General features: G+C 44.4%; 1 protein-coding gene across 1 annotated transcript in view; it reads left to right on the top strand.

Moving 5' to 3' along the window:
• The window catches only part of ZMYND10 (zinc finger MYND-type containing 10), a 306,520-nt gene that overhangs the window by 202,438 nt on the left and 81,694 nt on the right, over positions 1–22,388 (top strand). The window contains exon 7 of the mRNA XM_085627752.1: positions 2,463–2,563. Within this exon, the coding sequence (XP_085483878.1) occupies positions 2,463–2,563 (101 nt within the window). The remainder of the gene's footprint in view (positions 1–2,462; positions 2,564–22,388) is intronic.

The following is a 22,388-nucleotide window of genomic DNA, read 5'->3' as shown; positions in this document are numbered from 1 at the left end:
TTTCAAGGTTCTGCCCTCTTGTTTGTTTGAACTCTTCAATAGCTAAATATCCCCTCTGGGACATATCCTTTTTCCCCATAACATTGATCACCATTTAAAGCAGACAACACCTAGTTCTACACCAAGTTAAATGAATGATTAGTGGTCCTAACTGTATGGCTTATTGCTAGAAGAATCCTAAGATCAGGATGAACCGGTACTAAATTTACAGCAACTGCATCACGAGGTCCATGCCTTAATTCTCAAAGCTACACTGTCTGGAACACTTTTCGTGACTATTTAGGTTAGGAGATGAACGACTGAAATTTTGCAGACATTGTATGAGGAGTGACTTTGACTCTGTCTGTGGCTGGTGCAGTGACTGGTGCTCATCCTGGACACCCTGTCTGCAGGCCATCTTGCATGTGACCCATCACCGCCCTGTTCAAATGTCAGAGTTCAGCTCACCTTCAGTAGGTGCTGATGGATACCAGTGGACCTGGTATTACATCTTCCCATGAAGCCAAAGAGGAGGTTGCAGTAAAACTGTCCTGTCCTTGTGTGAGCTATATCATTTAAAACTTTCAAGTCCCTGTTCCCATCCATGTTATAGTACGTGAAAGCAGTAGTTTCCTAAGGATGCATGTCATGGCAGAGTCACTTACTCTCTGTAAATGTTTACTGAGTCTGCTCCATTTGGACAGGCCTTTCTGGGTTTTCAAAGGCAAAGAGCTTCTCACTTTTCTAGCGAATAGCAGTTTTTTTCAAAACAATAAATGTACATGTTTCTATTAAAATATGCTCCTCCTCAGCTACTTTGAAGCATTGACAGATTATGAATGTGAGGAAAGTGTGCATCATGAATACCTACTGTTACAATTAAGTAACTTTCATCATACACTTCCAAGGAAACTCAAGCCTAAATGACAACTTGCGTTGAAATATATATTGTGCTGCTTGTGATCTAATTTAGAGCTGCCCTTGACTTTTAGTTGGGGCTAGACTGTTTGTAATGGAGCAGGACCAAGTTTCATTTGCACATGGCTGGTATCTGCCTGGAGTTAAATAGTTGTCAAAAAGATGATAGACTGTGGAACGTGGCAGAAGTCCTTCCCAGCAGTTGAGAGGGTTGGGGGTGTTCCAGAACGGATGTGATTCCACGACAAGATCAACATTTTAAGTAACCCTACTGTTCCCACTCCTTCTTGGTTCACAAATGTAAGCCCACCTCAACAATGCTGAATAATTATCCACTGTAAGTATTGGTGGCAGTAGTATATACCAGTGAAACAACTATCAATGAAAAAATACACTTTAAAACAGTGATGAATTAAAGTTTCAAAAATTAGAGAGATTGCGAGGAAACTCACACGGTTGACCTAAACAAACGGTATTTATTTTAAAAGGGTCACCCTACGATTTCTATCCAGGACAGAGATAAGGGAAGTGTTATCTAGGAGGCCTGAGAGTGGCTTTTCCGTACTTGTACAACACCACTCGTTCTTTGTCCCCCTCCCTGTCTATGCTATAGTCTAAGACTCATTAATATCTGGCTCCCAAAGACTCCAGTGAAGAGGCAGCCTATTGGACTTGATGGAAGAAGAAGGGGATATTGCAAAACCTTAAAAGAAAGCTTAGGAATCATGTGGTTTCCATGATGGCTGGTCCATTCACTGCAAGATGCTTTTCAGTCTACGAAGAGAAAATACTGATTTTATCCATGAGATTGCTGAATCTCATACGTTTTTCACTTAATGGTGTGCTCTTCTCCTTCGCTAGCCTTTCTTCATTTACCTATTACATGCTAAATTATCCCAACTCTAAGCATAAACCTTGGACAATTTTTATAAAATTGATGACTCTAAGCGTAACATGTACCTGTGAGGGGCCATATAGTGTAATCAAATTCCTGTTAATGTGTGTGGATTCCATGCTGATCTGATGTCTTAGTTACTCTTGTAAATCTTACAAAATTTCAAGAAAAAAAACAAAGTCTTTTTGAATAAATTATAAAAAAAACGATCTACTTTTCAACGCTCCTATCAGATTTGGTTAGTGGTTGGTTCTAACTGATTGTGCTATTTGGAGGAATGCATGCAGATGAACAAAAAACTGCTCACCTGTATCAGTAGTTCTCCAGTATGGTGTTCCTCTTTGGCTCTTCGGCTCTTCGGCTCTCCAAGTAATCATCTCCATCTTGGAATGAGTAGACATACCTATGTATTCTTTCTACTGAAAGAAAGCTTAGGATGCAGCAAAATGTTTATATTCTGGATGATGGCACAGGTTCTAGCTTGAAACCACACATTGACAGCTTGGTCTTAAAAAACAGGAATGAATCAGAGTCTTCACTGAAGACTGTGGCTGTCCCAACAGTACGTACCTTTTCAAGATACCCACACAAGAGGGCCTCTATTGAAATAATATGAAATCTTCTATTTTGCCTATGTACTTCTTATAGCTGTTATTCCTTTCTTCCTCAGCTTACCTCTCAGTGGGCTCACCCGGCTGTTGAACACTCACAATGTGCCATGCTTGCTGGTGCAGCTGGTGGAGTATTGTCCATGGAGTCGCGTGGAGAAAGGTAGGGTGCTTTATTGCAGAATGCTCTATCAAAATAGTAGGTGCTTTACACATAATATCAAAACAACATAGGTGAATGTAATGAGATAATGTTATTGGTGTATTAGCTACAAATATAGCTGGATGAAAAATGTGAGATGTCCTTTACAAGCACAAGTCCTGTATTTGTACATTGAGAGCCTCAGCTATAGCCACTCTTAAAGCCTCCTGAACCCCAAACAAATTTCTGCTGCTGTCTGAAGGCTGGCAGGGTGCGCTGTGACGGCCCATAGTAGTGTTTGCTTCGGCATGGCCCACAGTTAGACGTATTTTCCAAGACATTCCAGTTCTATAGGTGTACATTGAGAGCCCGTCAGGTGGGGACTTCTACATTGTTCCAACCTTGCATGATTAGGGGATTGTTGGGGCCCCCTTCTGGGTCCCCAAACCTAGATGGTGCACATTGAGAGACCCATGGGGTGGGGGTATCTAGATGATCCCAACCCTGATATTGCAAAAATATCCACTAAGGCATATATGTATGGTATTCCTCACTTTTTTGTTTATTTACAACAACCAGAGATTATGAGCAGGTGAGTTTAGACCCACAATGAGGAATGGTTTAAAATTTCACAATGAATCCATCTTTGAAGATGATGTCAATACCCACTGAGGACTCTTCTACCTCAGAAAACAAAGAAGGCAAGTATCAGGCTGAATCATGGTAGCTTAAACTAAACATAAACACAGAAGAAAGAAAGGAGGAATGTTGTTTTTAAACCTAAGGGTTAAAAATCCATCTCCCAATGACTATATGCATACCATCAAAGACCCTTCCCTCCATTTCAGTTTGGCGTACTGTGGATTAGGCCCTATATGGCAATTTTCTAAAAGTCTAAATTCTGAGACTCTGTCTAAGATCTGTAATTATTGTTAAAAGGATGCAATGCTCTCACCCACACAAGGTGGCACTCTTCTTTATAAATACAAGTCCAGAATGGACTGTGCTCAGGCTGTTGAGCCCTGCCTTCAAGTAAGCTTTAGAAAGTCATCCTTTTGGGGTATAAATCTAAATTTGTCTAAAAGTCTGTATAATCTCGGTTTACTAGACCCCCAGACTCAACAAAGTTAAAAAGAATAGATGGGGCTGTATTTGACCCTATATTATGCTAACATGTTACCGCGAGGGCCCTAGCAACAGGTCCTGGCCATTCCTCAGCCAGTAGGCCCACTTATAAAACACTAGTGATTGACATTGTGTCAAAAGAAATAGAAAGGTGATAGAAAGGATGCTTGAGTTCATCTCAGCCACACAGTGAAGAATGTGTGTGCTACATTCCAATCCACTGTTTTTCACCCACAATGCCAGTCTCAAGAGTTCTGCCATATTCAAAGCAGTCTTGGTCCTGCTCCATGGGGGCGATGGTCTTTGTGGGTATGTAAGTTAAACTAAACCCGATACACCTTGTGTACAAACTGTTGTGGCATACACAAGTTAGGTGCAGATAGAATTATTCGAAACCTGCTTAACTTTTCTCCTGGTTTCCAATATTTTCCAATTACGGTTCCCCACAACTTTCCACACTCTACCTTTAAGCCATGGCCACATGATAAGGTTATGGAGTCCACAGGCTCAGGCCTGTCTCTCGATGGCCACTGGGCATGGAAAGCTGTAGAGGCCGTGTGTTTGAGTCTAGGCTCTCCTTTCCAAAGGTTTCTCCTGCCTCCTCCTCATCTGCCACTCACCTACCTCTTTCTCTTGCTCCATCCTTCTGATCACCTCTTTTGTCTATTCAACATCTGACACTCTCCTGGCTCCTTCTTTCTCATGGTCTCTTGTGCCTCCTTCCCACCTGCCACTCTCTTGCCTTCCTCTCCTGGCTCCATCCCTCTCATGGTCTCTTGTGCCTCTTTCTTGTCTGCCACTCTCCTGCCTCTATTTGCCTATGTTCTTTGTTGTGTCTCTTTTCTTTCACTCCTTTACCTGCTCCTACACATCCACACAAACTCATAAAGAATGTGCCCTTGAAGACTGCCTTGGACTGGAATGTTCAGCTTCTGCTGGGTTGTGTAATATCGTTGCTTTGGGTGTTGCCATTTTACACCCAAAATCTGGAAGTGTCATTGGTTTCCAAAACTGGGGGCTGTTCAACGACAGCTCTCTTCATTGGGGCTGGCTTCATGTCACTTATTCCATCGAGGTAAACTGGCTGTCCTCCTCTCCAGTCCTCTCCCAACGTGTGTGTTCTTTACATTTGGAACACACTCCATTTGTGAATGAGAACCTCGACCTCCCCCCCACCAGAGTTGGACAGCGTCCACTTGTTTTTCAGGACAGATGCGTCTTTTCCCAGATAGTTTTTCTAACATTACTTTTCATTAGAATTGGAAGAAGCACAGCTTCTTTATGTGTCTGTTTTTGCAAAGGAAATCATAGAAGCAGTCACCCAGTCCATAGTTTCTATTAGTACCAATTTGTTGATTATCTGGCTTGATAGATCAACTACACAATTCCAATGCCATAGACCTCTGTTGAGCCAGTTTATCCTTTGCCACCAAAACAATAAGAAAACTGATTCTAATAAGTCAGATTCTGAGCAAGAAAATTTTAACATCTTATTGGCAGTTCTCTACAATTATATATAAAGCTATGGAGGCAGTGAATGTCCTTATGCACAATTCTGCTTCTTTTGGCGTCTTTAACAAAGTTGCCACATCTTCTCCAGTAAGTCTATTTCTTTGGATGGAGCGATCTGTGATGGGGCAATGAATCACTAAATGAACTAGGGTGCATTCGGTATTTTGTAAATCTGAACCCTGGGATGCCAAAGGCAAAACATTCAAGAATTAAATCTTTGTAGTCCTGGACAACCTACTGACTCGATTAGCAATAGGTATTTTGGAAAATTGAAAGGTCTAATACCTCGGCTGTAATGGAGAAGAAGGTGATGGTGTGGGTCTCTCAAAGTATGACCTTTCTGTTTGTGCGAAGGTGCCTAGCCCCAGCCCCCCACCCACTTAACTGTGATTGGTCCTCTGACTCTGTTGCCTTTCAGACCTGGCTTCTTTGCCTTGAGGCTCCCGCATCACTTCCTCTGCACTCTGTCCTCCATGGGCCTTCTTTCTTCAGCTCCTTTTCTCCTCTATTTCTATCACCCGTTCTTTTTCTGACAAGCTCTTTTGCTCTCGCCTCTGGTCTTTCTATTATATGTGCAACTGTTTTTAGGTCTCGGCTAGCGATGGCTGCGCTTGCGCAGTCTCGCTCGCGAGAGATAATGACTTGGGAGAAGAGGGGCTTGAACCCGCCCCTCTTCTCCCCTGTTCTCCATTGGCTGGCCTAGTAAATGCTGGCCAGCCATTGGAGAAGAGGTCCCGTCACTCCAATCATGCCCCGTCCTTTTCGGATCGGGGGGCGTGTTTTTTGCGAAAAGTCTCAGGGAGGAGACAACAGCAAAACACGCCCCGAATCCGAAAAGAACGCTCCCTTTCTCCGAGGCATTTCTGCTGTGCCTCGGAGAAAGGCGGTGGTGTCTTCCGGTGCTGTTGCTGGGGTTTTCTGCCATGTTCCAGAGCAATTGTTCGCGCTTGTTTGTCCAAAATGCGCCATCTTTTGATATTTATTTATACATGCTTTAGCGTGCTATATTTGCTGTGGGACTTGTCTTTATATTTAGTGTAATAATAATAAAATAGATATAGCTCTTCTTGAGGCGCTTCTCCCGCTTCTGAGCCCAAATATAACAGGTAGTAAATGCTCCCAACCAAAGAAATTTGTGGTGTGACACGTGAGCAGTTTTAACTGTGACAAAATCGTGTCTGTTCCTGTATTTGTCTGACTGGCTGAGGCTCGAAATACGAACCTTGCTGTTGGTTGTAGTGCTGCAAGACTGCTCAACAAACACGGGTGGTGGAAGGGAACAACGCGACCCCGGCACGCTCTTCCTCCACCCTCACTCGTCCAAAGGTGACGGTGTATGCCCTGGCGGCACCCATAGCCTTTGGCCTGCTTCCTACAGAACCATGCGCACCCCGATGGCACAGCACGCAGTGAATATATACATCCTTTGTTCAAGCGATGACAACAAATACCCCTTGCACAATATAATGCACTGCGCTCTTTGTGCGCCGTCGCATTGAGCTGACTGGAGTGCGAGCTAGTTTGTTTGGCTATTGAAAAGCCACAATGAGCACCCACCAGTGCAGTTTTGCGGATAACATTCCTATCACATTCTATACCACTCTGCAGCATTTTTGAAGAGAGCGGATCTAAGCAACGGAGGCGAATTTATTTTTCGAAGATGTGCAAAGTATATCTCTGTTTTTGAAAAACATGTTCACAACCTCCTTAAATCAGCCGCAATTTCAACTACTGTTGCTTTGTGTCTGAAACAAGATGCTCTTGAATTGTTACTTTCTGCCTATTAAACTATTGGGCATATTATCAAGGTCCGGAGTTAAAATTATCGCCGCTTTATCGGCAGAAAACTGCCGCTAAAGCGGCGATAATGGGCTTGATAATATGCCGATGTGAATTCCCATAGAAGCCCATGTTGACACCAGAACATGGGCTTCTATGGGAATTCACATCGGCATATTATCAAGCCCATTATCGCCGCTTTAGCGGCAGTTTTAAAATTTTAACGCCGGACCTTGATAATATGCCCCCAAATTCTTTTAGATTCAAAATGGCATCTAGAAAATGCGACAGCACTAATGAAATATGCGTGCCCGACTGATGAATTCTAAGCCATTTCACTCAAAATCCCACTGAGTTAGAGACCCATGCATGTCGTTTTACACCCAACATGGCTGCACCTATAAATTGTTTCACATTCGAGTACCACCATTGCATTAAAGCAAACAACTCAAATTGCAAATGGTAATAGTACGTACACACACCTTAAAAAACCTGCACTTTAAGTACATTGAAAATTACAAACTCGAAAAATATTCAAAACATTACATAGGCCATGGTAATACCCGACAGTGGCATAACTGATCCCGAAATACATACTCTGTTTTTGGCCCGGTTCCTGTATTCTGTACTACTGTTCCCTAGGACTCCGTCCGCAAGACACTAGGAGCACTCACGCAGCCAGGGCCGAGGAACCGGAAGCATGTTCTGCTGGATGTCGTCTGTGGGGGACAGCCCGGCCCTTAGAGCACACTTTGAAAAAGATGTCCGCTCCAGATCGGATGGTCAGGGCAGTATCTGTCTTGTTAGCTGCCTCCGCATCTGCATTTCCTAATGTTTGGAGCTCATCCTCGCCTCGAGTAAGGGAGTCTAGGGCACAGAGGTAAGTACAACTTACTGCCGTGCAAAGCCCCTTGTTTTCTGGATCTAAAGTGCCTTTCTCTCCAGTGACCTACCTGCTGCCCCCACTCCCTTTATGGCTATGTCACTGGTGGAGCAGAGAAAACTGACTCCAAGGGGCTCTGGAGGGCCTGTCGGAGGGGAGAGGACAGGTGCACGGGGACCCCCAGGTGCCCCTGAACATCCCAATGTGTAGTTCATGGTATCTTCGGGAAACATTCCCAGTTCTCCGCTCTTCCTTCCCCAATATCATGAGGGGATCCCATGAATGCGTAGGAAGTGGGGAGGTACGATAAACTGGAGTCCAAGAAGTCATTTGTACTATTTTCATATGTAATTGTGTGTTTGAATGTAATGTTGTGGCGCCTATTGTAACGTGTGAGATGTTCTGCGCATGGTTGTAGTGTTAAATGTGCCCTAGTATGCTTCTTCTTGTGTTTTTGTGTACAGACTACACTGATCAGGAATGTGATCACAAACAGGGGCTCATTGCCTGCTTTCACAATCCCCCTGCTAACTGCGCACCCCCTCCCGATGAAATGTCACCTGTCCCTCCCCCACCTCTTGTCTGCCTTCACAGCCGGGAGCGCAGCCTCGTAACAGAGCGCTCGGCAGCTGCCTGCCCTGCGTGGGTCAGGAGAGGCGTCTGCGCACTTAACCCCCTCCCTGTCTCCTATTCTTTCTCGCTTTGTTACTTTCATCGCTTCCTATCGTTCTCCTTTTCTCTCTCCCTTCCTCTCACTTTCTGTCCCTCTCCTCTTCTCATCTTTGTTACTCTCACCTCTTTCTTTACCTCCCCCATCATGCTGTCTCCCTCCACTCTCCTTCCTCGTCTCTTTCTCACGTGTTCTCTTCATTTCTCGCAAGTCCTCTACTTTCTAACTCTTTCTGTCAGTCTCTCCTTCTTTTGGGGGTCCTTTTTCACCCTCTCTGTCCCTCACTTCTATGACACTCTGTCTGTCATCTTTCCTCTCCATCCTCTTCCCTCTTCTTTTCTCCATTGCATATTGCGTCATTTCTTTCGCAGTCTATCTGTACTTTCCAACGCTCATTGTCTTACCTTGCACTTTCTTTCTTCTTTATTTGTTTTGCTGTGTGCCTATGTGGCCCTTGGTCTGTGTTGCTCCTCCGCCTCCCTCTCTTTCTTTTGCTCTCCGTTCTATTCCCGCTCTCCCCCCCCCCTCTCTCTTTGCTGTTCTGCTGCCCGTCTACCCTTTTCTCTCGATCCCCACTTATCATTCCATTCTCCTCGGTCCATCTTGCTGCTGTCTTTGTTTCCCATCTCTTCCCCCCCCCCTCTCTCTCTCCCCTTCTCTTTCTCCACATTCTTTGATTTCTCTTTGCTCTTCTATCTGCGATCACTTCCCACGCCCCTGTTTCCTCATTCTTCGCGGTCTCTTCGCCCCGCTCTTGCTACTGTCTTTCTCTCTCTTTCCTCTGCCTGTCTTTGTGTCAGTGGGAATCCTGTGATTTGGGAGACTAGCTCGCCTGCAAAGTTTTTACAGAGCCTAAGTTGGAAGGAAGAAAGTAGTGTCAGAAAAAGAGTCCATCCCGCCACATACACCTTCCTTCTCTTCCCTCGGGTGTGTCACCCTGTTCGCGCGTGTGTGCATGTCTGCGCGCGCACGGCGCATATCGCAATCAGTGTGGTAACGTATAGTGCCTCTCACCGTATCTCTAAATCTGCATGTGCCTGTCACCGTCTATCTAAACAAGCATTTACAATGTAATGGTCTCGGCATTGGTAAAGTTAGAGCTATTGGCATTGCTCATGACATTATTTTTGTTTATATTTTTGTTTTTAAAACATATAAAGAAACGGCATTGTTATTTACAATGTCAATAGCTTAATCAGTGTGTGTGTAGGTGGCTCTGTGTGTGGGTGCAAATGCAATAGGTCTCGCTTTTGAGGGTGATTAAGCTATTGACATTGTAAATAACAATGCCGTTTCTTTAAATGTTTTAAAAACAAATACATACACAAAAATAATGTCATAAGCAATGCCAACAGCTCTAACTTTACCAATGCCGAGACCATTGCATTGTAAATGCTTGTTATTTCTAGCCACTCTTCAATTCTTGCTTCGGGTGCCTCTGAGGCACTTTTCACTGTGGCCTCTCATCCACCCTCATTCCTGTTTTTTTCATCCCTCTGAGCATCTTTTTCCACTCTTCCCTTTCATCCGCTCTTATTACTGTTTTGTTTTCACCCCTCTGAGCCTCTTTTCACCTGTGCCTCTCATCCACTTTTGTTTCCCGATCACTTCACCCTTCTGAGCCTCAGCTCTTTCACCAGTTTTTGTGCTTGTTTTTTGCCTTTTTCTTTTTTTTGCCTTTTCCCCCATTCAGGCTTTTTCTGTTGAGCTCCCTGCAGCCCATGCATTTTCCTGCCTTTCCCGCAACCTACCTGCTCCTCATGCCTCTTGCCACGTCGCCTTCCCGCCTCTACTTCCAGCGCATAGCATTCCCACCCATCGCCCCCGCTGTATTTTCTCACTCTCAGGACCTACTGAATGGCGGCTACTATGGGGCCCCATTGAGCTGGTGCCTAGGTCCTGCCCCCCCACCCACTTATTGTGTCTGGTCCTTGGACCAGTTTTGGTTATTTCAGACCCAGCTCCTTTGCCTTGAGGGTCCCACCTCCCTTCCTCTGTTCTTACTCCTACATCATCCTTCTCTATTTAGCTCCTTTTCTCTGACCTGCTCTTTTTCTGCCAAGCTCTTTAGCTCTTGCCTTCTGCTCCTTCTATCGTATCTGTGACTGTTTTCATTTGTAGCCTCTTTAGTTCTTGCCTCTTCCCCCTTTGAGCCACTTTCCACTCTTGACTCTCATCCACCCTCATTCCTGTTTCTTTTCACCCCTCTGAGCCTCTTTTTCACTCCTGCTTCTCATCCACTTTAACTCCGGTTTTCTCTTCTCACCTCAGAGCCTCTTTGCACTCTAGCCTCTCATCCGCTTTTGTTTCCCATTCACTTGACCCTTCTGAGCCTCTGCTTTTTCACTAGTTTTGTTGCCTGTTTTGTGCCTTTTTTCACTTGTTGTGCCTCTTTATCCATTCAGTCCTTCTCTGTTGAGCTTCCTCGAGCCCCTGTGTATTTTCCTGCCACCATCAGCTGCTTACCTGCTCCTTCTGCCTCTTGCAGCATGGCCTTCCCACCTCTTCTTCCAGCTCATAACATCCCCACCCATCTCCCCGTACTCTTCTTCCCCCTCTCAGGTCCTGCTGAATGGCAGTAGCTGTGTGACCCCATTGAGCAGGTGCCTAGACCAAGTCCCCACCCACTTACATGTCTGGTCCTCCGACCAGTCTAGGTTCTTTCAGATCCCGCTCCTTTGCATTGAAGCTCCTGCCTCGCTCCCTCTGGGCTCTCTCCTCTATTGTGCTTCTCTCTTCAGTTCCTTTTCTGCGTTCTCTCTCACCTGCTCTTTTTCTGCCAAGCTCTTTTGCTCTCGCCTTCTGCTTCTTCTATCGTATCTGTGACTGTTTTCATTTCTAGCTTCTTTCACTCTTCAGTACTTGCCTCTGGTCCCTCTGAGCCAATTTTAACTTTTGCCTCTCATCCACCCTTGTTCCCGTTTCTTTTCACCCCTTGAGCCTCTTTTTTCACTCTTGCTTCTCATCCACTCTTGTTCCTATTTTCTTTTCATCCCTTGTAGCCCTTTTCACACTTTCTACTCTTGCCTCATATGCTTTTGTTTCCCTGCCACTTCACCCTTCTGAGAATCTGCTATTTCACTAGCTTTGTGCCTATTTTGTGTCTTTTTCACTTTTTGTGCCTTTTTCCCCCTTTCGGGCCTTTTCTGTCCTACTCCCCGCATCAACTACCCTCCTCCAGCTCATTTTTCTGCCTCCCCCGCTCCTTACCTGTTCCTCCTGCCTCATTGCCTTTTTGTCTCTTCTTCCTGCGTCTAGCAGCCCTGCCCACCCCCCCATGATCTATTTAATGGGGGCTGCAGTGCAGGTGGGGCAACAGGTGCTTCAAAGGCAAGTCTGCATCCGCCCATGCATGGACCTCACCCATCACCAGAAACCTTGATCCGATCTCTATTCAGCAAAACATCCCAGCCCTCCTTTGGTCACTCGACCAAGGTTGCCTATCCCCCATCTGCTACCGCAACTCACACCATGGTAGGAGCCTTCACCTGCACCCACTACCGGTTCTCCTGCAGCTGCCCACTCACACACCCCACACAAACCCCAGTAATGTCACCAACACCCCCACCCACCACCATATACCACAACAAACTCATACAACAACACTCACTCGCATGCCCGCTACTCAACACATGATCACTCAGTAAACACACAACCCAAATATGGGACCTACTGATCAGCGATGCACAGGACTTCCCCTTCGTAATGGAAACCTGGCTCAACCCTACAACAGCATCCATAATCGTCGCTGCAATGCCAGCAGGCTTCAAAATTGAACAACAGGATTGCATCCACAAGCCAGGAGAAGGACTCGCAATCATCTACAAGGAATCCGTCAAATGCCCGACATAACCACATGTATGGAACATCTGTACTTCAAGCTGAAAATATCTGAAAACGTCACCCTGAATTGAACCCTTGCCTACCGACCGCGAGCCACCCTTCACCAGCCTCATCACCTATTTTATCTCCCTGCTCACCATTGACTCCAGAGCTTACATACTCCTCTGCAACCTCAATATCCAGTTGGAAGACAGAAAAGACCCCTGCTCCACAATACTCCTCAAAAGCCTGGTCAACATCAGGCTCTCTGAGCTCTTCCCTGGACTCACACACACGCACCACAGGACACACACTGAACCTCATATTTACCACCAGTGACAGCATCAATACAACTCCACTGTGCCGCTCACATGGACCAACCACTCAATCATCCACTTCTAAATCAACACACTGCAAGTCAATGCACCCACTAGTATCAGCCTACCAAGCGCAGCTGGGGCAAAATATTGGAAACATACTGGCCCGGTGCCCTCAGCACAAATCAACCTTAACCCAAAGAAGACCCCAACAATTACATCACCAATTTTAACAACTGGATTAAGAACTACACAGACTCCCACGCACCCACCAAACCCAACAAGCAAAGAATACCCAACAAACAGGCCAGCTTGTACACAGAGGATCTTTGGGAAACAAAACAACACTGTAAATAGCTAGAATGGAAATGGAGAGCAAGCCACAAAACCACTGATTGAATCACCTCCAAGATTGCATTCAGACGCTACCAACAGCAACTAAGAGACACCAAGAAAAGAGCACTAGCTGAACACATCGTAGGAAGCTCCAACAGATGCAAGAAGATCTCAATTGTCAATGACTTTACCACACCTTCAGCCTCCATCAACATCACCACCCCCTCCCAAGAATGCTGCAGCAACCCATCAGACTTCTTCCACAGCAAAACCACAATCATCTACAGCAACTTTGCACATCAATCTGACCCTAACCATCTCATAGCCAACCTACCTATCACCAACCAAGTCAGTCACCTGATAGAAAGGACACCCCTCACCAGAGACGAAACAGCGACAATCCAATCAGGGGCACCTACGTATCCATGCCCCCTCCACATCTACGACCTGGGAACATCACTAATCAGCACCTCCCTGGAGGGATGGAAACATGCAGAAGTCAACGCCATCCTTAAAAAAACCATCAGCCGACCCAAACTAACTTTGCAACTTGCATCCAATCTCCCTGCACCCCTACATAGCCAAAGTGATCGGGAAGGCCATCAAGAAACAACTCTCAACCCGCCTTGAACTTTACCACCTACTGGGCAACACCCAATTTGGATTCAGCAAGAACCACAGCTCTGAAACAACAGCACTCATTGCAGCCACCGGCAACATCAGGATCATCCTGTACTACGGAGAAACAGTGGCCCTCCTCCTGCTTTCCCTGTTCGTGGCCTTCGAGACTGTGTCCCACAACACTCATCCGAAGCCTCCATGACACAGGCATCCAAGGATCCACACTCACCCGATCTGATTTTTTCTCATGGGAAGAACCTAAAGGGTCAGAGTGCCACCATTCACATCGGTGACCAAGAACCTGATCTGCATAGTCTCCCATGGATCGGCCTTCGGCCCCTCCCTGTTCAAACGCGGCCACATCGTGGCTGGCAGACATTTCGAATTGGTAGCACTAGCCCCTGTTTTCTTTTCATTATACTGGGTACCAACCGGAGTGACTTTGCCTCCACTGGATTGCATATCAACACATATGAATTGCCCAGACCCTGTCACTTAGCTTACCTGCCACTCTCTGCTCCATGGTGACAACGGGTTATCGCATCATCCACTTATGACAGCGATTGTTTAGCTGTATGATCAGCCAAGCAGAACGTTGATCCATACGCCTCTGGGAATTACTAAGTTTCGTGCAACTTTCCGCATCGTTAAACCAGCAAACTTGTCCTAGCTCCTTATCCATAATTGGCACTTCGGAAGCATTGGGTCTCTTTAATCAGCTTTAGTCTTCCTCGATAAGTAATTCCCATACTGTTCCAGATATTGGTGTGACAGCTTCTTGATGAAGGCACTATTGCCGAAACGGGCGTAGTCAATGTATCTTCAAGCCTTCCAAAAATGATTCATGTTCATGTTTAAATATGGCACTAGTAAGGATAGCTTTTTATCTTTAGCTGCATATAACAAAAATTATTGTGAATTGAAGATAATTACTTTTCTGTAGTACTCTTACTAAAATGGCTTCATCATGTGCTATATTGCCATATTAATTTATTGTTAAGGACAATTTTTTTAAACCGCTGTTTAACAAACCTTTCATCACTTCTCTATTTTAGTGCCTTTTCTAATACTATATATATATATATATATATATCTCCAAGAATCTGAAACGTTGTAGTGGAAATATATTTTTGATCTTTGGTGAATCTATCTGTTTGAGTCACTTCTTTCTTGGATATTTTATTTCTTTGTGACTCACTGTATCCTTTGGGATCCAGATTTTTGCCCTGGCTGGCTGTTGTTTTCTTGTGATCCTTCATCTTCAAGTGTGTGTGTGTGTGTGTGTGTGTATATATATATATATATATATATATATATATATATATATATATATATATCTCGCTCCAAGGTTTTCCTCTCTCCCGTCCGGGAAGAAGATAGCTGCACTCGCGGGTTAGGTTGGTAACCAGTTTTTATTTAGCGCTTCACAAACGCGTTTCGGGTCTTCCCTTCGTCAGTGTGTTATATGACAGATACAGCGCGGCGCCATTTTATATACAAAAAATACATCACATTGACCATTACGGGCACTGGAAAGCAAGGAAGGACTGCTGCCACATAGTTTGTATGGGCGCCATCTTTCAGTATACATATATCGTATTCACACTTGTTTGTTAATAAAGTTATATACAATATTATTGACATCATTCATTCTTTGTCAAGTGTAATTCATCATTAGTTAAATCCTAATGAAATTAATATCTCGCCGTGGATCGGCATTAGTGGTTCCATTGAACCACCCTATTCCTCCTCGCTTTCTTTCATCTCGCCGTGTATCGGCTAAAACCCCCAGAGTGTGTGTACTTTATATTAAGAGGTATATACAGTTTTGTCTATCTTTTTCGTTTATCACCTAGACCCCCAGGTGCACCGTTAACTCTTCATTACTATTCAGACCTTTCGGGCTTTTTGTTTGTAGGTCAATGATAAATCTCGACTCCAATCTCCTCAATTTGAGTACCCTGTCCCCTCCTCTGGTATGGAGAGGCACATGATCCAGCCCAAAAAATTGAAGTAGGTTCCTGTTGCTTTGGTGTTTGATGGCAAAGTGTCTCGCCACTGGGTAACTCATGTCCCTGTTTGTTATAGCAAAACTGGTTACCAACCTAACCCGCGAGTGCAGCTATCTTCTTCCCGGACGGGAGAGAGGAAAACCTTGGAGCGAGATATTATACACGGGGCACCACCGTGCGAGCAGCACCCGCCAGCGAGTGATCCGTTTCAAAAAGGTGCATTGGAGCAGGCATTTAAATATAACGGAAGCACCGCCCTGGTAAAGAAGACAACCAAGAGAGGCAGTTCAGGAACAACGGACGACAGAGGCCAACCGGGTATGATACCTAAAGACAGTCCGGTAAGCTGAACGCCTTAAATGACTTTGAATGTAATTTGACCAGGGCTCGGCGAGGGGAGACGGAAGAGACCAGTTTTTGAGCGCAGGAGTCCAGGACCGGTGCTCCAGTTTAAACAAACAGCATGTTCAGTGAATAAGCGCGAAGGGAAGCGGCCGCTGATATGTTTAAGAGGAAAAATACAGATACAACAAGTTTAGCCACTACGGACAAATCGACTACATGCAACAACATGCAAATGAAGTTGATCAAGTTGGAGAGATTGTATGAACGCGAAATGCGCAAATGGTGGGAGGCGACCTCCCTCCAAAATTATATCGAGGTTGAGAGGGTCCCACGAGGTTTGCGCATTTACACGGTGCCTGCCTACGAAAATCCGGATCCGCTCCTGCTGGAGGAGTTGGCTGCACATATAGCCTTATCATGCAAGGGGAGTTTGGAAATCCTGGTTAAGTTCGCGTGGAGCGACAGGACAAAGACCTTAGCGGAAATCGAGAAGGTGGAGGAAGAAATCGCAAAAGATACAGATAAAAATAAACAGGATGAACTGAGGGACAAAATGAAAAAACGATTACAGCAATATGAATTAAAAATACGGCACAGAAAACAAGAAAAGTTTGAACGCGACGAAAGAGACTACCTTATGGGGAGAGTACTAACGTTCGCGAAGAAGTTCGATGGACCCCGGAAAGAGATGTCCAAGAGTAAACAGACACCAATACCAACATCAGAAAGAATAGAGACCTCAGAATCGGATGTGACCGAAAACGAGCAGTCCGGAGATGAGACAGCGGGCCCTTCTGGTGAACCAACAAACTCCTTTTCACGAAGAGTTCAATTTGATTCGACAGTCATGGTTGAGGGGGGGGAAAAGCAAGCCCCCAGAAGTAGACGGAGGCAGACCAGAAGGAGCGGCTGGAAGAGGAAGAGGAAGAGGAAGGGGCAAAACCACCCGGAACAAGAGAGGCGCAAGATGGTAAATAAAGAGGACAACCTTACCATCATTAATCTAACATCCAAACAACTAACAAAGACAGAGGAATCTGTATTGAAATTGGGGCTATCCTTCTGTCCACAAACGAACTTCGAATTTACACAAACAAGGATTGATCTATTTAAATTCACTAGGAAGCTCAAGCTACACAAATTCTTTAAAATAAAACCAACGAACAAAGAAGCCAGATTAATCAAAGGTAATCCGAAAGAAACTGATTTATTAACGGTGGACGATCTCACTACATTGGAACTGTTAGAAGAACTACGACAAGGACAGGAATTGACTACAGAAGATAACGAATTTACAACAACACAAAGAGCCAGGAACTTAGGGATTGATCAGGAGGCACCACGTAGCAATTTTAAACCGATCTCACAATTTTTACCTCAAATGCCTCAAGATGCAATTGATGTTTTCTCTGAATCGGTGATAAAGGATCTCGTCCAATTACGAGAGAAAGAAAACCATAGAACTACAAAACGCAATCTGACCAAAGCCCAAGAAGAAGCCTTAAGAGAACTACAAAAGGATCCGGCGGTAGTATACAAACCCTCCGACAAAGGGGGTAACATTGTCCTGATACCGAGGGAACAATATGTGAGGGAAGCCCTACGTCAATTGACTGACCAACATAATTACGAATTGACAACCAAGAAGAGATATGAGGAGAGCATTAATGAGTACCATCAAATGATTAAAAAATGGCAGGACAAACTGATGCTAACTATGGAGGAGTTTCTCTTTCTGAGAGCGATCAATCCTATAATTCCAACATACTACTATCTGCCCAAGGTTCACAAGGACAAAGTAAATCCACCTGGCAGACCCATAGTTTCATCATTGGTCAGTCTAACAGAAAAACTGTCTGTCTTTGTGGACCATTTTTTATTTCAATTTGTTCTACAGTTGTCCTCTTACATAAGAGATACTAAAGATTTCATTTCATGCATTGAAAATGTAAGATGGGAGTCATCGTTTGTTCTTATAACATTGGATATCACAGGACTATACACATGCATAGACCACAAACAGGGACTGGAGGCGGTGGAATATTTCCTGAATAAAAGGGCGATCAAATTACTAGAACACAGTAAGATGCTAATTGAGCTCATACGGTTCTGCCTATATAACAACATATTTCTTTTTCAAGGTGACCTCTATAGGCAGGTATCGGGGACCGCGATGGGTACCTGCTTCGCCCCCAGCTACGCAAACTTGTTCGTGGGCTGGTGGGAGGAGCAGGTAGTCCGGTCCCCCACTAATGCCGTATGGACAGCCAATATAGTGACCTGGCACAGGTACATTGACGACCTTTTCATAGTCTGGAGAGGGTCTGCCAATAGTGCCAAAGACTATATAGCCCATCTCAACAACAACAATCTCAATCTACACTTCACAGGCGAGATTAGTTCGGTGGCAGTGAACTATCTCGACCTGGAAGTGAGGATCCAAGAGAACAGGATCACTACGGCTCTCTATCGAAAGCCGACTGCAGGCAATAGTACACTACACGCAACTAGTGGCCATCCAGAAAAATTAAAGAGAAGCATCCCATATGGGGAACTCTTGCGTTTGAAACGCAACTGCTCAAGGGAATGCGATTTCTTAAATGCAGCCAAAGAGAGCATTGATAGATTCGCTGCCAGAGGCTATGACTTAAAGTTACTAGACAACACCCTAGAAAAGGTCAATAAGATACCGAGAGAAAAACTGCTGGAGGTTAACATAAAGGAAGGAAAGAAAGAAGAGGGCAAATTCCGCATAATTACGACCTTTTCTGAGGATGCAGATTCTCTAAGACGCATTTTCAGAAAAAATTGGCACATTTTGAAAACTGATCAGATTATTGGGAAAGATATTCCACCTGTCCCATTAATGACTTTTAGAAAGGCGAGATCACTAAAAGACAAATTGGTTCATAGCCATCTAGAAAATCCCACAGCTAAACAAGGGGCATTTGGTGAATTAAGGGGATTTTTCCCGTGTGGGAAATGCAAAGCCTGTGCATTCAGTAAAAGAACCCTTAACTATGAAATTAAAGGTATGAAAGAAAGACAAACCATCAAAAAATTCATCACATGTCAAACTACACATGTAGTTTATTGTCTGATGTGTCCCTGTAAGCTAAGATACATTGGGAGCACTATACACAGTGTTAAAATCAGGATTCTAGAGCACATGCGTGCTATAACAAACAGGGACATGAGTTACCCAGTGGCGAGACACTTTGCCATCAAACACCAAAGCAACAGGAACCTACTTCAATTTTTTGGGCTGGATCATGTGCCTCGCCATACCAGAGGAGGGGACAGGGTACTCAAATTGAGGAGATTGGAGTCGAGATTTATCATTGACCTACAAACAAAAAGCCCGAAAGGTCTGAATAGTAATGAAGAGTTAACGGTGCACCTGGGGGTCTAGGTGATAAACGAAAAAGATAGACAAAACTGTATATACCTCTTAATATAAAGTACACACACTCTGGGGGTTTTAGCCGATACACGGCGAGATGAAAGAAAGCGAGGAGGAATAGGGTGGTTCAATGGAACCACTAATGCCGATCCACGGCGAGATATTAATTTCATTAGGATTTAACTAATGATGAATTACACTTGACAAAGAATGAATTATGTCAATAATATTGTATATAACTTTATTAACAAACAAGTGTGAATACGATATATGTATACTGAAAGATGGCGCCCATACAAACTATGTGGCAGCAGTCCTTCCTTGCTTTCCAGTGCCCGTAATGGTCAATGTGATGTATTTTTTGTATATAAAATGGCGCCGCGCTGTATCTGTCATATAACACACTGACGAAGGGAAGACCCGAAACGCGTTTGTGAAGCGCTAAATAAAAACTGGTTACCAACCTAACCCGCGAGTGCAGCTATCTTCTTCCCGGACGGGAGAGAGGAAAACCTTGGAGCGAGATATTATACACGGGGCACTACCGTGCGAGCAGCACCTGCCAGCGAGTGATCCGTTTCAAAAAGGTGCATTGGAGCAGGCATATATATATATATATATATATATATATATATATATATATTACCTACTGGCGGTCGCCAGTAGGTAGTTATAGTTAGGACCACGTTTCCATAGGAAATCCGCAACATTCTATTTTGAATAACTTTGGCGCCGGTCGACGAATCCTCGCGAATTTTTCAAAATAGGTGGGGCGCTACGCTCCGCTCCTACCCTGAAAGTCTCGGGGGGATTCGTCAAGCGGGGGCTGAGATAAAAGGGGGGTCCCAAAACGCGTTTTTCCCATGCATTTTTCCATAGGACCTTTAGACACAGCTACAGCCCGAACGGCTGAACAGAATTACTTGAAATTTGACAGAGAGGTAGTCCTCAGGTCAAGGAAGTGCCTTTTGTAGGTTTGGTGTAAATCTGTTCAGTAGATTCTGAGAAAATAGCCTTTAAATCAATATATATATCTGTGGCAGCGTACGGTGCGCTTTTTTTTTTTCGGAAAATCGCCGATTACGCTTACCGTACGCGTACGGTAAAAAATTTTTTTAAAAAAAATTATCCACACTCTCCCTACCCCGTGTGCAAATTTTGTGCATGGCTTTTTAGAGATAAGAAATTAACAAAGAATAAATTTCACAAAGATGCGCATAATATGTCCCCCATGTGCGCACGGTGCGCGAAGCGCATCGTGCGTACATGGCCCATCCCGCATAACGTGGGCACGCGGTGCGCGCAGCGCACCGCGTGACCACCGTGCGTGCATGGCACTAACTGCGTAAAGTGGGCGCGCGGTGCGCGAAGCGCACCGCGCGCACGGAACGAACTGCGTTAACTGGGCGCGCACGCCACGAATGGCGTAAAGTAACTTAGCATTTAAAAAAACGTACAAATTCACTGAAAAAACCATAGGTTTCACACACGTTATAGTTAGGAATTAGCATTTAAAAAACCTTGCAAATTCACTGAAAAAACCATAGGTTTCACACATGTTATAGTTAGCTGTACATTTCACTCGTAAAAAACCAATGAAATTCCCCCGTTATAGTTAGTGCAGGCAACTATAACTCACGCGACCACAATCTTCTGCTGATGACATATGTGTCTTTATGAAAAAAAAATATTTGTAATATATGTATAGCTAAAATTTAATGGAAGAAGACATGGGCAAATAAGTGTCTAAATACAGTATTAGCATCAGCAGAGGATTGCGGTCGCGTGAGTTATAGTTGCCTGCACTAACTATAACGGGGGAATTTCATTGGTTTTTTACGAGTGAAATGTACAGCTAACTATAACATGTGTGAAACCTATGGTTTTTTCAGTGAATATATATATATATATATATATAATATTTTTTTTTCAAACCGATTCAGCTCCTCCTGGGATATCCGCCCATTGTCTGGTGGCGCACGGGGCCAGTAGAGCCACAGCCGGCATAAATTTTGGTTCCAATTTTCAAAGTAAAGCGCGCTCTCAGTTAGGGTATATCAACGATTTTTATTCCGACGTTATGCGTTTCGAGAGTGAACTCTCTTGATCACACGTCGAACGCTAGTGACCCAGTGCATTACATACAGATCAACAGCTCAACATAGAAAACGGACTCACAATAGGATAGTACCTCTGTGTGCGCATAGCCGCCATATTGGAACATGTCATATTCACTGCATAAAACTGTTCAATGCCCTAAATACCGACAGATATCTGTAATACAGTTTTAAATCAGTTAGTGCATACATGAGTAATGCCAAGTGGCACATCGGGTCTGCTTATATTTGGTACTTGATGATGCACATGGTATGCAGACCTCGTTAAATGTAAGCCGCTGCCTACTTCTGCGCGCAGTGAAAGGAAGTATATATCTAAGTGATGTAGAGTTCCCATTTCCTTATTTCAGGTGTATCCAGCACAGACAAATGTCACAGGTATTTGTATATACATCAGCACCGAGTGGCGTGCTAACCTTATAGGTGTGTGTGGCTGCCTATTGTGGCGCGCACTGAGGGCATCTATCGGTATAATCTGTTGCCAGTCTGAAGGTCCTGTTGGACAGATAAAGTGCTGCTAGCGCTCTAGTGGCTTAGTAATCAAAGAGGCATGATACTGGTAAGTGAGTAGCAGTCGAGCTATAACAGTGAAAACTATAGTGACAATATAATTGTGAAAGTTCTTATCTAGTTTCTTCGTCGGTGCTCTCCTTGAGGTATTGAAGAAAAGGGTAGGTGGCCCGTGAATGTGCTCGTGTTGCTGTGATGGGCCCCTTCCTTTCTTCCTGCATAGAAAGAGAAAATTCAATTAAAATTAGTTAGAGCACACAGTGTTCTAAAACCATAAAATCACAACATTACAAATACACTAGTAGGTACATTCACATAAGCATCATGAGTTTAACACAAATGGTCAAAAAACCATTCTAGGCCCACCTCCTCACACTTATTCTTCTATCAGGTG

This window comes from Triturus cristatus, chromosome 9 (genome assembly GCF_964204655.1).
Source record: "Triturus cristatus chromosome 9, aTriCri1.1, whole genome shotgun sequence".
In the NCBI taxonomy this organism is placed as follows: Eukaryota; Metazoa; Chordata; class Amphibia; order Caudata; family Salamandridae; genus Triturus; species Triturus cristatus.
Note: the sequence above shows the minus strand (reverse complement) of the source record. Positions and strands in the feature narration are given on the sequence as shown.